This window comes from Oenanthe melanoleuca, chromosome 14 (assembly GCF_029582105.1).
Source record: "Oenanthe melanoleuca isolate GR-GAL-2019-014 chromosome 14, OMel1.0, whole genome shotgun sequence".
Lineage (NCBI taxonomy): Eukaryota > Metazoa > Chordata > Aves > Passeriformes > Muscicapidae > Oenanthe > Oenanthe melanoleuca.
Window position 1 is genome coordinate 13,973,421 of NC_079348.1, and position 19,114 is coordinate 13,992,534.

Below are 19,114 nucleotides of genomic sequence, written 5' to 3' on the forward strand. Positions count from 1 at the left end.
CGCTGTGGTTTCAGAGCCTTTATTCCCCTTTCTGTCAGATATTTCACCTGCTAGGGGAGAAGAGCAGCAGCCCTGGAAGGGCGCAGACAGAGCAGAGGGCAGGGTTCGCAGCCCCGCCGCACGAGGGTACCGCAGGGGGCTGTGCCCGCTGTCCCCAGCCGGGTCCCCACAGCGCCTCCCGCTCCGCCCCGCGGCGCCGCCGGGCCCCGCGCATGCGCTAGTCTGACGCAACCACGGCCGCCGCACCGTACGCGTGCGCGGCCCGTCCCCGCCGTGCGGTGCGCAGGCGCAGCGCCGCGCGCGGGCCAAGATGGCGGCCGGGAGCGCATCGCGCTGGGTCGGGGCGGCCGCGGGGCGTGGGGCGGGGAACGCGCGGCCGCCGCTGCTGCTGCTGCTCCGCGGGCTCCGCGCCCCGCCCGCCCGCGCCCCGCGCCGCCTCCTGCTGCTCCGTGCCGGGCTCTGCGCCGCGGGTGAGGGCGCCGGGGCCGGGCGGGCCGCGGGTCTTTTCTCCCGGCAGTGTCCCTTCCTCCGCCCGGCCCGGCCCGACCCTCACGGCGGCTCCTCTCCTCCTCTCCCGCAGGGACGAAACGCGCTGCCGCCGCCGCCGCCGCCGCCTTCCACAGCAGCGCGGCCCGCGCCAAGGAGGACTATTACCAGGTGCTGGGGGTGCCCCGCACCGCCACGCAGAAGGAGATCAAGAAGGCCTATTACCAGGTGCGTGGGCACCGGCCGGGCAGCGAGAGCAGCCGGGGCCGCCCCTGCGGCGGGCAGGGAACAAACCCATCCCCGTGTTCGGAGCCGCTGCTGACAAGGGGTGGAGGCAGTGGGAAAGCTCAGCGCGTGGCCTTGGGGATCGCTTCCAGAAGCATGAGCATGGTCTGCCTGTGCTGTCATTGCTTGTCTCCTTCCAGAAAGATCTAGAGTTGTTGAGAAGATGAGGATCAGCTCCTGTAGTTCCTTGTTTTGGGTTGATAAAGGAAAATGAAGGGTTTTAGTTCCCAGGAATGCATCTAAGTGAATGCCAGGCTCTGCCTCATTTGTTTTTTTGACATGTGAGATATGCTAAAATAAATAACTACTGCCTGTCCCTAATAGTTGGATTTTGTTTTTTAGTTGGCAAAGAAATACCACCCTGACACAAACAAGGACGACCCCAAAGCAAAGGAGAAGTTCTCTCAGCTGGCAGAAGCCTATGAGGTAAATAGCAGGATAGTATTGTGATGAGAAGTAGGAAAGATTAGAGGGAAGATGAGGGGAAGCTCTTCCTGTAAAACCATGGCTGGTTTTTGATGCACTTCAATCTGGATCACCTCTGTCCCAAGAAATTACTTAGTCCAAGTATCTGATTTAGCTGCTTTGGGCTCTTTCAGTTTTCCCCTTCCTTAGCAGTGACTGGCATGGATGTCTCTTCCATGGAATTACTGTCAGTTTAAATAATGAATAAAAAACCTGTCAGCAGGTATTTGAGACAGAGGGCCTTTCACTGTGTTCCCCCAGCACTGTTTTTTGATTCCAGCTCTCTTTAGCTGACATAAAAATGATCAGCTGCTTTATATAAATTATAAATTAGTAAGACTGTCATATTTCTGGTGACAAGCCAAGAGACACGTGGGAAGCAGCACTCCTGTGGTGCTGAGAGCTGGGTGAGACCTTGATGGAGGATCTAAAACCTGAGATGCAGGGATCCTCCTGGATCTCCTGGGTCCTGCAGTGCCCTGATGGCCCCATTGCTTGCCCCAGGTGCTGAGTGACGAGGTGAAGAGGAAGCAGTACGATGCCTACGGCACGGCGAGCTTCGAGGCGGGCGCGGCGGGGGCCGGGGCCGGGGCGGGGCGGCAGTACTGGAGCAGCGGCCCCTCCATCGACCCCGAGGAGCTCTTCAGGAAGATCTTTGGGGAGTTCTCAGGATCCCCTTTTGGCGATTTTCAGACTGTCTTTGACCAGCCACAGGAGGTAAGAAGTGCTTTTGTTTAGGAATGAAATGGGAAACTCATACCAGTGTGTCTCCCCAGCTTCTTTCACAGAGCGCTCTGGGAACTTCAGCAAGTTGTTGTTTCTGGGAATGTCAGTGTGCGAGTGTCCCATGGCATGGGGAGAGTCTCATAGTTCTGCTAAGCTATGTAGAAACACACCCCACATCTCCACTCTGATTTTGAGATACTTCTCTGGTGTTTACTGACATCACCCAGTACTGCTGAGCAGTTCCATTGCTGGAGAGGCATTGTTTCTGCTGCAGGTTGATTTTCGTATGCCTGCTTTGATCTGTAATGCTAAAACCCACAAAATACCTTGGAACTATAAACCAGGCCTTCCAGCAATATGTTTGGCTGCTTAATTGGCTTAATTTTGCAACTTAATTAGCTTCATGTTGCTGAGAGGCCCATAATAAAATCTGTCTTGTTCTTCATGCTGCAGCTACATGCTCCTTTAAGTGCTGGTGGTTCATATGTTGTCTTTGGAAGTGTTTGGTACTTCTGGTTTTACTAAAATTGACATTTTTCATATAAGGAGAATTTCCTCCTTTGATCAGTCATCTTTACTGATGACTTCTATTTTAAGCATCATTTGATATTTAGCCTAAGTCTTTTCAGTCTCCTTAAGACCCTGTCACCCTCAGTGATGGATCCATATCCATGTTTCCTGTGCAGTACATCATGGAACTGACATTCACCCAAGCTGCAAAAGGTGTTAACAAGGAGATTGTGGTGAACATCCAGGACTCCTGTGTGCGCTGCGATGGCAAAGGACACGAACCTGGCACCAAAGCTCAGCGCTGTCACTACTGCAATGGCACGGGCATGGTAAGTGCTGAGCAGGCACCAGTTCTGCTCTGCTCTCCCTTCTCTAGGAGAGGCACTTCATTCCATGGTGAAAAATTCTCACCACACTCGTCAGCTTATCTCGGGTAAAGCTGAGTTAATATCAGCTTGATGCTAATAGGAAGATTTTCTTTGTGTCAAGGTGCCCAGCTGAAAGCATGAGCCTTCAGGCTGGATCCTCTGCTACTGCACATCCTGAAAACCATATCAATATAATGTAACAGCTGTGAAATTCCTTGGGCAATAAATGGATATGCTTTGACTTGGGGGTGGAAGAAAGTGGTGAAAACCAAGGGTAATAATAAAATAAGAAGATGCAGGTAATGATGGAGCTGCAGGCTTTGGGTTTCCATGCACCTGATTCTTTGTATGCTTCAGTCCAGAGCTCAGTCACCATAAGGTTTTCTTGGACACCGGCAGTAATTCATGTAAATGGATTGTCCTTGCATTCATGAGAACACAGATGTTTGTAGCCCTGTAAGGAGCTTTGTTCCTTCTTGTACATTAGAGCCTAGACACTGAGGTGTGTTTCCCTTGCCCTCACCACGTAACACTTGCTTGTAGTAGTAGTGGTGTTCAGTGGAGATTGGAATGAAATGGAGAGTGGATTTCAGAGCCAGCTTTCTGCTCCAGCCCCTGCTGAAGGATATCTCTGGGCAGGCTGTGATCAGGCTGTGTGAAAAGTCCCCTGTCAGTACTCATGGTTTGCCCACTGTGTGTTTGTTCTCCCCAGGAGACCATCAACACGGGCCCGTTCGTGATGCGCTCCACGTGCCGGCGCTGCGGCGGCCGCGGCTCCATCATCACCACGCCCTGCGTCCTGTGCCGGGGCACGGGGCAGATCAAGCAGAAGAAGACAGTCATGGTTCCTGTGCCAGCTGGTCAGTGCTGTCCCTGTCTGCTGCTCTCTCTTAAAGAACTGTACTTATTTACTGCCACTGCCAGGTACAGATGGAGGGCAGTGTCAGACCTTTTGCTGCAGAGTAACATCTTTAAAGCAAAGCAGGTTGAGAGCTTGGCAATGGAATGAGCTCATGATGACATGGACCTTCTGGCCATGGACATACATGTTTGCTCTGCCTTTCCTGAACCTTGGTTCTTGCTTGGGTCCTCCTAGGCATGTTTTGAAGAGTAAAGAGTGAATGTCCAAAGATTTTGTTGCCATGGGTCTTTAATTTGTCCCTGATGAAGCTTGGGGAGTGGTTGAGAATCCTGAAAGCCTTGGCTTGGCTCAGAGGGGTGTGCTAATGGCCTTCCTCACCAGAGAGGAGAATTCAGTGGTGGCACTAAGACTTACTTCTTTGAGACCACCCTGGGAGAGCAGCCTGTCATTTCCCTGCAGCTTGTGGAGGCTGCTGTGTTCCTTAATCCAATGCATTTCTGTAAAGAATTCTGTAGATATTGAAGTTACAGCCGTGTTGGGGGCACAGGGATCACCTCAGAGGTATTAACATGTGCTGATCCCTCCTTCTTTGGGCTGTGGATTGGCAAGAGTTGTAAGTATCCACGTGGGTTACACCCAAGGTCACATTCCCTTCTGTTCTCATTGCAGGTGTTGAGGATGGGCAGACAGTTCGGATGCCTGTGGGCAAGAAAGAAATTTTCATTACGTTCAGGGTATGTATCCAAGCTGGTTTGTTATTTAAGTTGGTATAGGTCCCTTTTCAACTGCCTGGGAAAGGACTGCAGAATGGGCAGAGGAGAAAGCGCCAGTGATCCTTTGGAACAGCTGAGGTAATGTGATCCCTGTGAACTTTCTAAGACAGCAGGAGAGATGCATTGTAGCAACAGGGGTAACTTTGAATCTGTTATTGAAGAATGACTCCTTGTTTCAGAACCAGGCCCTCAGGGTAGTGTGAATCAAAATGCAGAGTAGGTTCTTCATGCCTTGAGTTTTTGTCTTGGAAGTGGCAGGGAGCTGCCTGCTGGCAGGCGTGGCAGAGCTGTGGGAGGTGCCACAGGAGGCTGCCTGGTGAAGTTCTTCACCAGAAGATCCATCTTAAGGGCTGCTTTGTATCTGTGCTGTAGCTGGGCCTCCTGTCAGAATCCTGCCAGATGCATTCTTGAGAAAATTTTTTTCAGCGTCTCTTTCATGGTGCAGGAAGGTTTAATTCTCTTCCAGCCTGTGAGGCCACTGCAGAGGTGCTTCATGTCCTCACTTTTGGCTTTCCCCCTTGTCTTTGCTGGGCAAGGCCATGTCTGTCTCTCAGAACCATAGTGACATGGATAAACTAACAGCAGGATTGGGGGAGGGAGTTCCTGAGGCAGGGAGCAGGGATCCTTCCAATCCTTTGGCTAATTCAGTTATGTCAAGATCTGTGTTTTACTAGAAGACCAAATACTAACTCACAGTTCGTAGCCATGCAGTTTGAGGATGGCATATTTTTTTCCTGAGACCCTTGGGAGCAGTTTACCAGGAGACTCACTGCTCTTTGGACCTTTCCTGCCCTCCAGGTTCAGAAGAGCTCTGTGTTCCGACGAAACGGAGCCGACATCCACTCGGATCTCCTGATCTCAGTAGCTCAGGCCGTGCTGGGAGGCACAGCCCGGTGTCAAGGCTTGTATGAGACAATCAACATCACAGTGAGTACCAATATACTGAGCATGAATCAGTGGGGCACAGCAAAGGCTTCTCCTTTGTTGCAAAGGTGGGGAAAATCTCCTAAGTCTGCCAGTATTGCATTTCAGACTCCTTTAGGATTGGGCCTTGGGTAGTTTATGAGTTGCCTGGTCACAGCTTCTTTCCTGTTGCTGTATAGGGACAGGGAAAGAAAGAGATTACTGGACAAGCCCCATCTGAGGGCTACAGGCAGCATCAGGTTCTTTACTTAATCCTTCAAAAGCTTTTCCATCATTACTGGCTTAGCTTTGGGAAGTGTCCCAATGCATGAGCGTACCAGAGCTCTCCCATCCTACTTTAGAGCTTGCTGGAGAAGCAGATAATTTTTATAGACGTGTGATTATAATATAAATGTTGAATTAGAGTAGTAAATGTGACACCTGTGTATTTATAGATACCCCCTGGTATTCAGCCAGACCAGAAAATTCGGATGAGTGGGAAAGGCATTCCCAAGGTCAACAGCTATGGCTACGGAGACCACTACATCCACATAAAGATAAAAGTTCCTCAGTAAGTAGAGCTGAAACAAGTTCCTGTGAAATCTTAGAAATTTTTTGCAGAAAAGATTGTTTAGAAGCTGTGAAAATTCCATGAGGTGAAATGCAGTGGGTCCTATCTCTCGTTTTCCACTGAGAATTCTTTATAGAGCATTCCTTACAGATGGCTCATTTAAAGAATATGTGGATTCCTGGTGTATTCCTACACAATGTACTCATGTCCCTGTCCCCTTGTGGGTGCTGCTGGGGGAGGTTTGGGAGGGCCCTGTCCCCAGGCTGTCCCTGAGCCCGTGTCCTGGTGCCACAGGAGGCTGACGGATCGCCAGCGAGCCTTAATGATGAGCTACGCCGAGGACGAGGCCGACGTGGACGGCACGGTCAACGGGGTCACCAACACAGCCTCAGGTGAGCAGGGGGAGCTCCTGCCCTTCCCTGGGCAGCTGCTGGGAGTGCAGAGAGCTCCCTGAGCATTCCTGGGGAGCAGGGTGAGCCAGGGGCAGCGTGAGGCCTGTGGCAGCACAGCCTGGTGTAACAGAAATATTCTAGTGCAGTATTAGCAGGCTGGAGCACACGGCAGGGAGGCAGCTCTTCCCAGGAGGCTTATTCCAGTACTTAGTGGGCAAATCCCTGTGTGAGCAGAGAGCAGGCACTGCGTACTCCAGGGTCCAGACAAGCTGTGCTGATGAATGCCTCCTACTCCCTGCTTCCTCTGTGCCAGGACTTGCCTTGAAGCAGGAAAGCAAATATGCTTCAGGCCAGTTTCCTGTGTGATCCCAATCCAGTGTGCTTCTGAGCACAGCAGGGCTGTTTCTCCTGGAATGCTGGTAGGGGTTTCAGTTAGGGCTAAGCTCTGTGTGTGTGGGGAAACCTGGGCTAGGAGTGTCCATTGGTGCCAGTGTCAGTGCCATGGAGGAGTGAAGGCAGCTGGGAGCTTTGTAAAGCTGCTCTCCAGCTACAGATGGAAAATTGTGTTTTAAGTTTCAGGGATGAGGTGCTTGGAAGAGGCAGCAGCTAAAGGCACAACACATGGTAAAATAGTAAGGAAGGAGCTTTGTCTTCCACTACTGGAAAGCAGCTTTTTCCTTTGCTTAACTGGATCAATGAACTTCTTGAAGTCTGCTGGATTTTGGTTTTGGTTTGAAATCCAACAGGGCATTTATGACTAGGTAAAGGTGAGAGCATTTTGGAGCTGCTGAATGATCCCAGAATCTGCTCTACTACATGCCAAAGAGTGAGGAATATAGCCTTAAGTGCAAGATCTGCCAAATACTTCCCAGTGTTGTTTTATAGTGCTTTCCTAACACAGAAATTATGTCTTTCCCATATTACAGTCAGCCTTGGGGGAAGGGCAGAGAGCTCTGAGCACTGAATTTCCATTCCATCTTTTAAGGCATTTATGTGCCAAAGAGAAAAAAATCCCACTCTTCAAACAAATTTTTTAAAATGCAAACCTGCCAGTTTTTACCATGATGAAGCAGCAAGGTGGGTTAAAAGAACGCCAGTAGGTTGCAGTATAGAGACAGGCTGTGCTGAGGGAGGCGTGTCCTGCCTCAGGATTTCATTCCATTGCATCAGTCCCAGCCCAGCACTCAGCCCGGGGAGGTTGGGGAGCACCTGACTCCGTGGTCTCTGTGCACAAAGTAGGCTTGAGGGGGCATTTGGGATCTTGTTATTGATGGTTTTACTATAGAAAAAAGCAGATTAGCAAGGAGGTCTGCTTTGTTCTTGTTACAGCCACTTCTGAGGGATAAACAAGTTCTCAGGACAATTTTAAGTTTCATTACCTGGACAGTTGGTCTGAAATACTTGTAGCCTTTTTCATTCTACAACAGTTAATTTTCTGCTTGATACTGTTTAAGCATTGCTTGCAATGGCACAAATCAGGCTCCTGCTGTGGTTTTGCGCTGCTTTGCAAGGACACAACCTTGAAACAGGAAGAACTTGTTTCAGGGACCACCAGTATAGAATTTTTAACCCTATAAAATCCTGGCTGGCTGTGATTGAGTTCACCACTTGTTTTTAGCTGCAGACTCTCAGTTCCAAGCACTTATTTCCAAAGCCTGTGGAGTCCCTGACTGTTGTGCAGCACGAGAATTCCCTTACCAGGGCTGGGGAGAGGGGAAGGGAACAGCTCAGCACCTGAGCTCATGGTTGGCTTTTCCACTTCTGGGATTCAGGCTCTCCAGAGGTTTCACTGTAAGGGGCCAGTGCTGTGGCTCGCTGCCAGGTGCAGCCCTGGATGTGAGGGAGCAGCACAAGCAGCTGCTTTCTCTTGGCCATTCCCTGTCTGAAGCACCCCTGTGGCCCTGCTGGGAGATGTCTGACTGCAGCCCTTTGCTGTTTGTGTCCAGGTGGCAGGGCCACGGCTAGCGCTGACGCAGGCGGGGATAGGCCTGAGGCTCAGGAGAACAAGGAGGGATTCCTTTCCAAACTTAAGAAAATGTTTACCTCCTGACACCCCATCTGAGGTAGGAGGCCTCTTGTGTTTCACTGTCGTCTTTGCCCCACACTGAGCACTTCTTGGGAGGTGGAAGCACAATAGCACAGCGCTGCTTCTCACTTAGCCTCAGGCCTTCCAGCCATGGGTGTGCACAGCCCTAGTTGTCCCCTGGGACCTGGAGCAACAAGCCAGGGATTAAAGTGCATTGTTGCTACAGCAAAGAGCAGCACAGATGCTGGGTGCTCCCTTGGGGAGGTGGCTGGCCTCCCCTGCAGCTCTGCTGCTGGAGCTGTGCCCAGTTCCAGGCACTGAGCGTGTTCCCATGAGCTGGTCCCACTGGGACCGGGTTCTGCCACACAAATCCTGGGCTGCAGAGCCAGTACTGCTGGCACACTTGGGCTGGATTCACCCCTGTCATGGCCTTACAGCACCAGGGAGGAGCCAGCCTTTGTCACAGAGCACAGCAAACGCCACTCTGCATCACTGCAGTGTAACTCAGGTGCTTCAGCTGGTGCTGACGTGTTATGAGGGAGCACCGAGACTTGGAATCATCTACAGCAGACACAGTCTTGGATTCCAGGGGCTCAGCTTTGCATCTCTGTAGGCTTTAAAGCTGGCTGTGCTGTAGGGCTGAGAGTGTGACAGCAGGTCAGGAGGGGAGGTGCTCCCGCAGTGGGCTGTGTGCTGATACAGCCAGGAAATTGTAACCTTCCTCTCACTTCAACCGCAGGAAAGCGTTCTACTGGGAACTAGGAGCCAGCAGCAGCAGGTCATCCATGCAGCTGGGGGTGAATCTTTCTGGCAGCCAGGCTCTGGAGAACGCAGGATGTCAGTCAGCAGCACAGCAAGAATCCCAGCTGGAGAGGCCACGGACCACAGAGGCACCAACACAAACCCCACCCACTGTCCTAGGAACTGGCAGTGAAGAAAAACACCAACTTTGCAGAAGTGTGGTTCTCTGGAGGCTGCTCCACAACCCTACTGCTGCTGGAAGCTTATTTGGTAAAAGTTGAAGTATTATCTAGAACCCAAAGCAGAGGAAATGTGAAATCAATATTGCAGCACAGAGCAGCAGTTTGCTGTATGGAGGCCAAGGCCACCAACTGCTCACTCAGGTGCCCTTTGGGATGCCAGGTGAACTCTCCAGGAGACTTGAGTCAGGGAGGTCCAACCTTATCTTAACGCCAGCCCTGCTGCCCTGCACAGCTCCAAGTGGAATCTCCCTGGGGCTGGCTGCTGTCTGAGCCCAGCTGGCCTGGCTCCCTCCCAGCCCTGGGCTTTCTCTATCCTGCTGATTGCCTGCACAGAGCAGTGATGGAATCTGCACTTTGCCTCCAGTTTATCCCCCAAATAACTAAAGTTACCACACAACTGCTGTCGCTTCTGGACTGCTACAAGTCGATCACTGAGCCCTTTGTCAGTTGGGGACAAAAATCTTTTATTACTTTAGTGCAACACCCATAGAGTAAAGGATTGGTCAAACATCATTGTTTTACTTGTGTGAGAGTGCAAGTGAGGTGGATCACTCCTTCCAGATGCAGCTGTGCTCTTGCAGTGAGTATTCCATGGTTACTGTAGCCTGCTGTGTTTGTGATACCGTGCAGGTACCATCAGCCCAGTACTCATCAGTTCAACACCAGTTAAACAGGGACATGCTGTAGTCTTGCCCTTCTTAATTTGCTGAAATAAAGCACGCAGTTGCCTCCTGATTAAACTTCTGTAAAGTGATTCTGTACCCATGTAAATAAGATGACTTCATAAAGATATTTAACACGTGCTGTGCCTTGCTGCCTTGTCTACTCTTCCACCTGGTCTGTCACCTCCTTTCCCTCCCCTAGCAACAGGAGTGAAGGTCTGGGACAAGGAGGGGACAGGGTTGGATGGCTCTAGCATTGCTAGGGACTGGGATTCACTTTAAACATAAAGCTGCACAAGAGAGTTTTCCACCGAACCTTGGACAGGCTAGAAAAAGTCGAGTTTTATCTCAGCTCATTGGGACAGTGACTGAAATTTGCCTCAGGAGCCCAAGGACCACAACCAGAGCTGTATGATGAGGAATCAGGCTCAGCTTTTGTGTTACCCTCACAGGAAGTCACTGCAGTCCGTGCTTGCTGGGGTGACACTAAGCCTCCATCTCTCCAGTGGCTCAGCTGCAGTGCCTAAACCAGATCCATGGAGAAATCCCTGTCTTCTGTTTGCTTGGGAGCCTGCAGCAGCCCTGGCTGTGGATGCCTGGGGTACACACCTTCAGCCCACCACGTGCTGCCATATGCTGAGAGCTGCCTGGGAAAGGAGGTGATCCTGGGAAAACAAGCCCCCACCACCCTAAAACACCCACAGTGATTAAAGCAACACTGATTAAAGCAACAGTGATTAAAGCTCCCTGAGGACAGCTGCAAAGGCAGTGCTTCTGCCACCCCTCTGTCTGTGCTTAGCTCTTATTCTAGCTGCCTAAACAGCCCCAGCTAGCTGCAGGAGCACACACATGGACCAGCACATGGACCAAGCTCTCCCCAGCTGGGGCAGGATCTGCCTCTCCTGGGCCACTACTGAGAAGTCAGCATGGCTCAGGGCACCTCACCTCCTCAGCCAGGTGCCCCTACCTGCTGCTAGAAACCAGGGAGGAAGAGGAGGGAGGGGAGGCTCAGAAGGCATTCTTGTTGTCCCCCACCCACTGCTGGAAGGTGCGGGCCTTGGGGTTGAGCTTCATGGTCAGGGCCACGTTGCGGTCTGGCTTCAGGGTGTAGAAACGGAACATGGCAGCCATCTCCTTGGCCCCAGGGAAGTCCCGCTTCCCATACTCCTCAGGGGTGACCTGCCAACACATTTGGGGAAAAAACTCCTTCAGAGGCTGCTGGGGCTTCCCCTCAGCCTGTGGGGGGATGTGATGAGGGCTCTGTTACAGCAGCCTGCTGCAGCACTGCACTGATGCAGAGGGCTCTGCAAGGCACTTCTGCTGGGGATGGGCAAAGGATGCAGCCCTGCCTGGCAGGAACAGCCCAGCCAGCCCGGGCCAGCACCCAGGTCTGCCACAGCTGGCCAGGGTCTGCAGCAGCTGGGAGGGAGCCCTTCCTCACACCACAGCTATGGCTGAGGGCTTCTAGAAACTGGGTGCTCCAGGAGGCAATTCAAGTTGCCACCTGGCACCCCAAAACATCCTTCCCTGCCCTGAATCAAAGGGTTTGGTTCACTGTGCTTCTGGGAGAGCAGAAGCTGCAGAGAGCATCAGAGGGGCTTGGTTTCTAATAAAATGCACTTTATTCTCTGGGCAGGGAACCACCACACCCCTCATCCATTGTATTGGCCTGAGGCACAACGGAAATGCAAACAAAGATTAAAAATAAGTCACGAAAGGGCAGGGAGTGGTCATGGGTGTTGTTAATAGTGACACAGCACAGAGGCCAGGAAATGTTGTAATGGTGACACAGCAAAGCTCCAGGGCAAGCCCTGCTGAAGGGAAAGGCACCCAGCACCCACTCCTCTTGTGTAGGTGCCCATCCCTGGCTCCTCTGGAGACCTCCCAGCTCAGTTATCCCTCGGAGCCAGGCACAGACCTGCCCGGGCACATCTGTGTGCTCCACAAATGTGAGAGCAGTGACAACACCAACAGGGCACTGTCGGTGCCAAGCTGTGCTCCAGCCACAGCCAGGGGCAGCAGCACTAACCCTGGACACCAGTGCTGGGCTGCACCAAAACCAGCTGGAGTCCCTCAGCAACATCACCTACACCAAGGGACACTTCCTACCTTGCTGGCTGTCACATTCTTGCCCGTCTGCTGGGAGAGGATGGCAGCATACTCTGCCTCGGTGAGCTTGCCCGTGCTGAGCCCTATCACTTGGCCAATGTACTCCCCTGGAGACTTCAGCAGGGAAAGCACAATGGGCCCAAGGTCCTCCACAGCCATGGCATCCATTGGGGTGTCCCCCATGGGCAGCTCTGTATGGAGAGATTGATCCTAGCTGGAGTACAGCCCAGCCCTGAGCAGCTACAGCGCAGTTTTCAGCTCCCAGTCCCTGCCCATGAGGTGAGGGAGGGATGAGAGCACCCATCAGCCTGGCAAGGCAGGAGAGCAGGGCTGAGCTAAGACACCTCCACACCAGAGCAGCACCGTGAGGGGTCTGCAGCCCCACCACCTCCACCACCCCAAACACAGGCACCTGGGGTGTCCAGAGCTGCTCTGGCATCTGCACAACAGCCCCCAGCACCACAGACAGGCCCAGGATGTTGCTGATTTCCTGCAGGCCACCAAAACCAGGTCTGAAGATCATAATGCAGCTGGCTGTGGTCAAGCTGAAGGAGGCTGTGGTCAAACTTCACCTACCAGCCCAGCGCCCTGGCAGTGTCTCCACCCCTCAGGCCCTGCACAGTGGGATGAGGACAGTCAAGGACAGTGACAGAGCTCCTGCTTACCCAGGACAAAGGTGTCTCCCTGTTTCTTCTGCGGCTTGAAGATGGAGAGGAAGTTCTCAAAGTAGAAGGGCAGGCGGACGATGGTGGTGGGAACCCCACTCTTCTGGAAGTACTCCTCCACCACGCCTTTGCCATCAAAGTGCAGCACCTCCAGCTGGCCCCCTGTCAGCTTGTGCACGTTCTCCAGGCCACTGAACACAACGTGGCGCAGACCCTGGGCCTTGGACAGGTCAGCCAGATGCTGTCCCTGGGCACAGGGAGAAAACAGCCATGAAGAGGGGAACAGGACATCCCCAACATCCTCACACCTCCCCTTTTCTCTGGTGAGGATCCAACTCCCACCTGCCCTCAGCTGGGACCAGGGCTGAGTACAGTGTGATGTCCAGGTGGAGCTGAATCCTCTCCTAGCCCTGTCCTACTTAAGAAAGACCACACACCCACCAAACATGCAAGCACCAGCATAAGGAATCTGCCTGGACAACATACCTGCCCTAAACTATCTTATCTTTTGTTCGCTGCCATCCAGGTGTGGCAACTCTGCTACCTTGCAATATCTGTCCCTGGGTGAGCACCACCCTTGGGATCTGTGATACTGCGGGATTTTGGCCCCAAAACTGCAAGTACAAAGAGCCACAGGTCTGCAGGTGACAGTCCCAGCTCTGCCGTGAGAAGGTTCTGAGGAACCAAGTGTTCCCACTCCTGCTACTCCAGCTCCTGGGAACTGCTCTCCATAACAAATTCATCAACTCCCTGAAGGCACCAGGACCCGGAGCCATGAAACTGTGAGGGAACAGAGAACAAGTCCTGGCTTTGAAAGAACTGGGACCTGGTGTTTGTGAGGCCTTGGGGTCTTCTGGAGTGTCCAGTCAAATCATCAGGGCTGCCACGGCTGCTCCAAGTGCTGTCCCCACTTGGATGCTACTCACGATCCACCCTGCCAGATCATTCCACATGCGGTCCCAGTTAATGTCAGGACAGCTACCTGCTCGATTTCCTTCTCCTTGCTGCAGTGTTCCCAGAAGTTGGTGACAATAAAGGCTCCGTAGGCACCCGCCAAGGCCCGCTGCAGCGATGCCTTATCGTCCTGATCCGCCTTCACCACCTCGGCTCCCCTCCGCCTCAGCTCCTCCGCCTCCTTCTTCCCGGGGCTCCGCGTCACGGCGCGCACCGCGAAGGTGCCATCGTCCAGCAGCGCCCGGGCCACGCTGCCCCCCTGGGCCCCTGCAGGAGCAGCCGCTCAGGGCCCGGGACCCCGGGATGCGCTGGGGCCGCGGGACGGAGCCACACGGACCGAGCCCCGCTCGCTCCCCGCGCTCCTCACCCTCCCTCCCGGCCGCTCGGGCACCGCCGACCCCTCCGGGCACAGCCCGGGCTCTCCCCGAGCACTCACCGGTGGCCCCGAACACCACGATCAGCTTCTTCCCGGCCATGCAGCAGCGAGGGCGGTCCCGGGGCTCTGGCAGGGCGAGAAGCAGCGAGGTGGCACGGCCGCGGCTCAGCCCCCGGACCGGTACCGGGAGCGGGGACGGAGGAGGGGAGGGAACAGGAGGGAACAGGGGAGGGAGCGGGGCCATGGCCGGGCCCGGGGAACCGGGCGGGGAGGGAGCGGGGAGGGAGCGGGGCGGGAGCGGGGCCATCGCCGGTCCCGGGGCACCGGGCGAGTCTTCCCTCACACGGCTCCTCACCTCGGTTCGGGTTCACTCGGCTCCCCCCGGATCGGCTCGGGTTCACTCGGCTCCCCCCGGTTCGGCTCGGGTCTAGTCGGTTGGGCTGGAGCTGAGTGCGTTCGTCTATTATGACTGACCCGATTGTGTTCGGCTCCGCCCGGCTGCTCTCGGCCACGCCCGTCCGGGCGGGGCTCAGCTGTCCATCCCCTCCAGGCCCTGTCCACCGCCGGCCTGGGGCTCCCATCCCATCCCGTCCCGTCCCGTCCCGTCCCGTCCCGTCCCGTCCCGTCCCGTCCCGTGCCTTGACCCAGCCGCCTGCTCCTTGCTCAGGAATCCCGCTTACAACCCGAGACCACGGCGTTTTCCTCTGGCGGCGCTGGGGGTTGTGTCCCTTCCTCCCCGAGCCCCCCCGAGCCACTCACACTAGTGAGGTCTTTCCTTAGTGTGGAACGCGGGCTGTTCCCCAGGCTCGTCCTGCTGCTCCCTCTGGAGCTGGGACCGTTCTCTATCCCCAGGCTCCTCGTCCCCAGGCAGGTGACTCTGTGCAGGTCTGAGCTGAGGCTCCGTCCCCGAGCCCCCTCCTGCCGAGCAACCGCACGAGTCAACAAGCAGAGTCACCCTGGGCCTTTTGTCACCTCCCCTGCCAGCTCCAGAGGGGCTGCGCTCAAAGCCACACTGCCGGGAGCTCCACAGGTTGAGTTTAGTGAACAAATACATTGAGAAATTTGGGGTTGAATCCAGTAAGCAGCCCAGAAAATGCGTGAGGGATGTGTAATACACAGCAGCAAAGAAATATTTCAGATCTGCTAATTCATAAATGATGCATTGTGTGCAGCCCTGACTGGGGTTTTCGCACATTCATTTTGCATGTGAGGGATTTTAGCTGCTAGGACTTACCAGGGGCCAGCTCCTCTTGAAACCACCCCCCCCCCACAGACGGGGAAATTACCAGCAGACCTCGAGTTGCCAGAGGAAAGGTTTTAACCCTTACTGGGCACAGCCTGGGGCAGGCAGAGAGCTGGGGAGACACAGCCCAAAGTGGGGGCTGGAGGTTCGAATTCCTGCTTGCCCCCACCTCTCCTCCCCAAACACAGCTCAGTGGCCACGAGCCCACCCTGACTCCACCACGAGAGCTCCATTAGCCACCTGGATTCCATTAGCCTGAATGCCAGTGAAATTTGTACAGGATTTACAAAAGGAGGGTTTTGTTGAACGAGAATGGAAAACCATGACCGGCCCCACCTGCCTGTGTGGAGCTGGGGAGGGGAGATCACGTCAGTCCTGCTGCTCTGGTAGCTCTGGCTACTTGGTGGGATGGGATTCAGGTCTTTGGAGACAAATCCTAATTCCAGGAAGCATTTAGCAAGGGCAGGAGAATGGCCTTGGAGGAAAGGGAGGCTATTCCTACCCTTTAATTCCACTCTTTCAAAACACAACTTTGATTTACTCATGCAAATATTTCTTTGCACTACCCAAAGAAGGGCAGAGCTGCTGCAAGTCCAGCCTCTTCCATGGGATATTCCCAGCGTTCCTGCCCAGTGAGGGGGCTGTGTAGCAAAACCCCTCGGCTCTCGCAGGCCGGGGTGAGCTCATGGCTTTGCTTCAAGTGAATCCGCAGCAGTCTGGATGTTGTTGGGGGCGGATCTGTGGCTTTTGGGAGAAAGCATCGGCAGCCGGGGCAGTGTCGGCGCACGGAGCATCCCACCGGGCCAGCCGCGGCTGCCGCTGCCGGGGTCGGGCGCTGCTGGCTTTGGGCGCATCCCTCAGCCCGACCTGCACAGCCGCCAGCCCGCGCTGACAGGAAGGAAGATCAGCGAGACACAGGGCAGGAAGGGGCGAGCGGCGAACGGAAAGAGACGAAAGCCACGGGGCTGGAAGCGCGGGGGGACCCGGAGCCACCTTCCGCAGGTGCTGCCCCGAGCACCGCCCCGGCCCGGTCCCATCAGCGCAGGGGACACCAGCGGGAGGGTGGCTTCTGCCTGGAACCTGAGCATCCGTCGGGGAGGAAGCAAAGGATAAAGAGGGATAAAGGGGATAAAGAGCTGAGCGGGACACGGAGCGGCTGCATCCTCCCGCGGCCACAAGGATGCTCTCGCCACTGCCCCGCTCACACTCCGACCTGGGGAAGGCGGCATGAGGCCAAGGTAGGGCTTGGAGGGGCTTGGGAAGGGTGTGGGGACAAGGGGAGGTGTCACTTGGCTCTCCCACATGGGGACAAGCTGCTGCAGAGCCCGTGCTGCGATGGCCACGTGCAGTGGAGGCGCTGGGACAAGCGGCAGGGCCGGGGCTGGGGGCAGAGATGTCTGGCACGGCACGGCACGGCACGGCACGGCATGGGATGGCCACCGGGCTGGCAGGAGTGGGTGGAGCCCGGAGTGATGGAGACGGGCATGCACCCCACAGGGAACCTGGTACCTTGGTCACATCCATCAGCATCCTGCAGCCCTGGGCTGTGGGCTGGCAGCAGCTCCTGCCCAGTTTTCCTGCTGATATCCTGGGATGCCGTGGGTGGCAAGGGCAGAAGCTGTTTGCTGGGAGGATCTGCTTTTCAACCAGCTGTTTGCACATCTGTGGTACAGCATCCTTGGGGCACGGCCAGCTCAGGAAATGCATCAGCCTTCAGTCTGCAGCTTGTGAGGTGCAGCAGTGCCCTGCAAGGGACCTCCTGTCCAAAATTAGCTTCATTTTTAGTTGTTTGGATTCACCCACTGATGGATTTTTCCTTTTTTTCTGGTGAGATTTGGGATTGGCACTCTGGCATCCAGCCCAAGGGCCCGTCATGGCGCCTCACCTCCTACTTAATCTCTGCTGTGTCTGGGCCCTGTTATTGGGGTTGAGGTTCAAGGAAGCAATAAACCAAAACTCAAACCTGGAAGAGATTAAATTTGACGTAAAATACAGTTGGCAATAAAGTTTGCTGGCATTAAATCCAGACCAAAAAATGTAAGTCATATGTAAACTTAGCCAGTTTAAAAAACTTGCCAGTTATTTCCCAGCCTGAAAGCATAATAACTGAGTAATAATGCAGCAGGTATTTTATTTCAGGTTTAATTAGCAGAAATGAACGATGTGAAACCTCTTGCATTCTTCCAAAAGGTGGCAGCCTGCATCCTGGCTTTGGGATTTGCTCAGCTCAGGGGGAGCAGCTGGAGGTGTTGCCTTGGGAAATGTTTTGATGTCCAGGCAGCTCGCTGCTCTCCGAGGTGGGGTCAGTTCAGGGTGGAGACGTGGCAGAGAAATAACTAAAAAGGGCCGAAGGTGGGCTGGTGAAGGAGTGGGTGAACCTCCCACCTCGTGCAGGTATTGTGTGATTATGCCATTTTTAGCCCATATAAAAAGTTTTTAACCTTATTTAAATACTGTAGATCAGTCAATTTGCAGATGTTTTCCATCTGTGGGTGCCTGCAGCCATCCAGGAGCTCTTGCCCAGCTCTTTGGTGCCTGTCTAACCTTGGCACCCTCAGCCCACCCTGAGCAGGTCCCCAGGGCTCTACGAGCTGGGAAGTCCAACCACCCCCTCCCCACCGTGCTGCTGGTGAATCCCTGCAGGGGCACAAACACAGATTTCCAACTGCTGGCTGTCACCTGATGCAGCCCTGGTGCTGCTGGGACAGCTCCTGGGACAGCTCCTGGGACAGCTCCTGGCCTGGCCTGGCCTGGTCCCAGTCCTCAGCAGATCCCTAAGGCAGAGTGTGATGGATCTATCTGGGGCAGGAGGAAGATCTGGGAGGCAGTAAATGCCTCTTGTCTCCAGACAGACTCATGCAGTGGCCACCTCAGGGCTGTGCCTTCATCCCAGATTCCCTGGATGCTGCTCTGGTCTTGTTTGACTGCCAGGAGTGAAACTGCACGTTCATAATTCGAGCCAGAGATGAGCAGGAGCAGCATCCAGGCCTGTGTTCCCTGGTGTCAGGAGTTTGAATCCTAGAACAGGATGGACACAGTGAAAACCACAGCAGCTGTTTGGGAGAGCACTGGCTGTGCACGTGGTGGGCACCTTCCAGGTGCTTGTGGCTTGATGGGTTTTGGGCAGGGACACTCAGGTGGGGTGTAGGGATGGTGGGATTGGAGCTGCTGGAAGAACACATCAGTGTTGTCTTCATGTCCTTAGAGGAGAGGATTTTTCTCCTGGGCTGGGCTTTTGGACCACAGTAAGCAAGAAGAAAAAGTGTTAATGCCACATTCTTGCCAAGAAAATCCCCATTTCCCTCCCTGGGTGCCATTCACCAGTTTGGCTGGGCAGCCCCTTATCCCAGTTTCCCTGGGGACAAAGGCAAGGCAGGGCAGACACAAACCTGTATCCCTGCTCCTCTGGCAGCCAGTGGGACATTGTCCCTGCTGGATCCTGGCCAGGCAAAGCTGCTCACCTGGGATGTGCAGGATGGACCCCTCGGGCAGGACTCATGGCCAGCAGTCTTGGAATGAGCTGGGTCCCATCCTGGACACACCTGGATCTCTGTAGGGGTTATGGAGCTTGGCTTTGGCTGGCCCTTACCCTTTGACAGCTCCTGTGAGAGCTGTAACTCCCTCCAGCCCCTCAGGACTCAGCCTCCAGCAGCCCCCTGTGGTCCCAGAGCTGCACCTGAAACTACTGGAACCAGAAAAAAATCACAGCCCCTGCATTATTTCTTCTGCTGCTTTATTCTCCCTGTGAGATGCCT

At 54.5% G+C, this 19,114-nt stretch overlaps 2 protein-coding genes across 3 annotated transcripts; one reads left to right on the plus strand and one right to left on the minus strand.

Moving 5' to 3' along the window:
* The first annotated feature begins 287 nt into the window (after positions 1-287).
* On the plus strand, positions 288-10,152 carry DNAJA3 (DnaJ heat shock protein family (Hsp40) member A3). The gene is made up of 11 exons (XM_056503799.1): positions 288-470; positions 581-714; positions 1,114-1,197; positions 1,741-1,953; positions 2,649-2,801; positions 3,553-3,700; positions 4,372-4,436; positions 5,274-5,402; positions 5,834-5,949; positions 6,244-6,341; positions 9,107-10,152. The coding sequence occupies exons 1-11, from the start codon at positions 311-313 to the stop codon at positions 9,127-9,129; spliced, it is 1,323 nt and encodes a 440-aa protein (XP_056359774.1). The 5' UTR covers positions 288-310; the 3' UTR covers positions 9,130-10,152.
* On the minus strand, positions 9,798-14,631 carry NMRAL1 (NmrA like redox sensor 1). 2 transcript variants are annotated; one of them, XM_056503801.1, is made up of 7 exons: positions 14,472-14,631; positions 14,177-14,242; positions 13,769-14,007; positions 12,787-13,033; positions 12,122-12,312; positions 10,980-11,191; positions 9,798-10,056 (listed from the first exon to the last, which is right to left on the minus strand). In XM_056503801.1, exons 2-6 carry the CDS (start codon positions 14,214-14,216, stop codon positions 11,021-11,023), a joined length of 888 nt encoding a protein of 295 aa, XP_056359776.1. In that variant the 5' UTR covers positions 14,217-14,242; positions 14,472-14,631; the 3' UTR covers positions 9,798-10,056; positions 10,980-11,020. The 2 variants fall into 2 exon arrangements, with proteins under 2 accessions (XP_056359776.1, XP_056359775.1); XM_056503800.1 differs by having other exon boundaries at positions 9,798-11,191.
* Between the last annotated feature and the right edge of the window lie 4,483 nt (positions 14,632-19,114).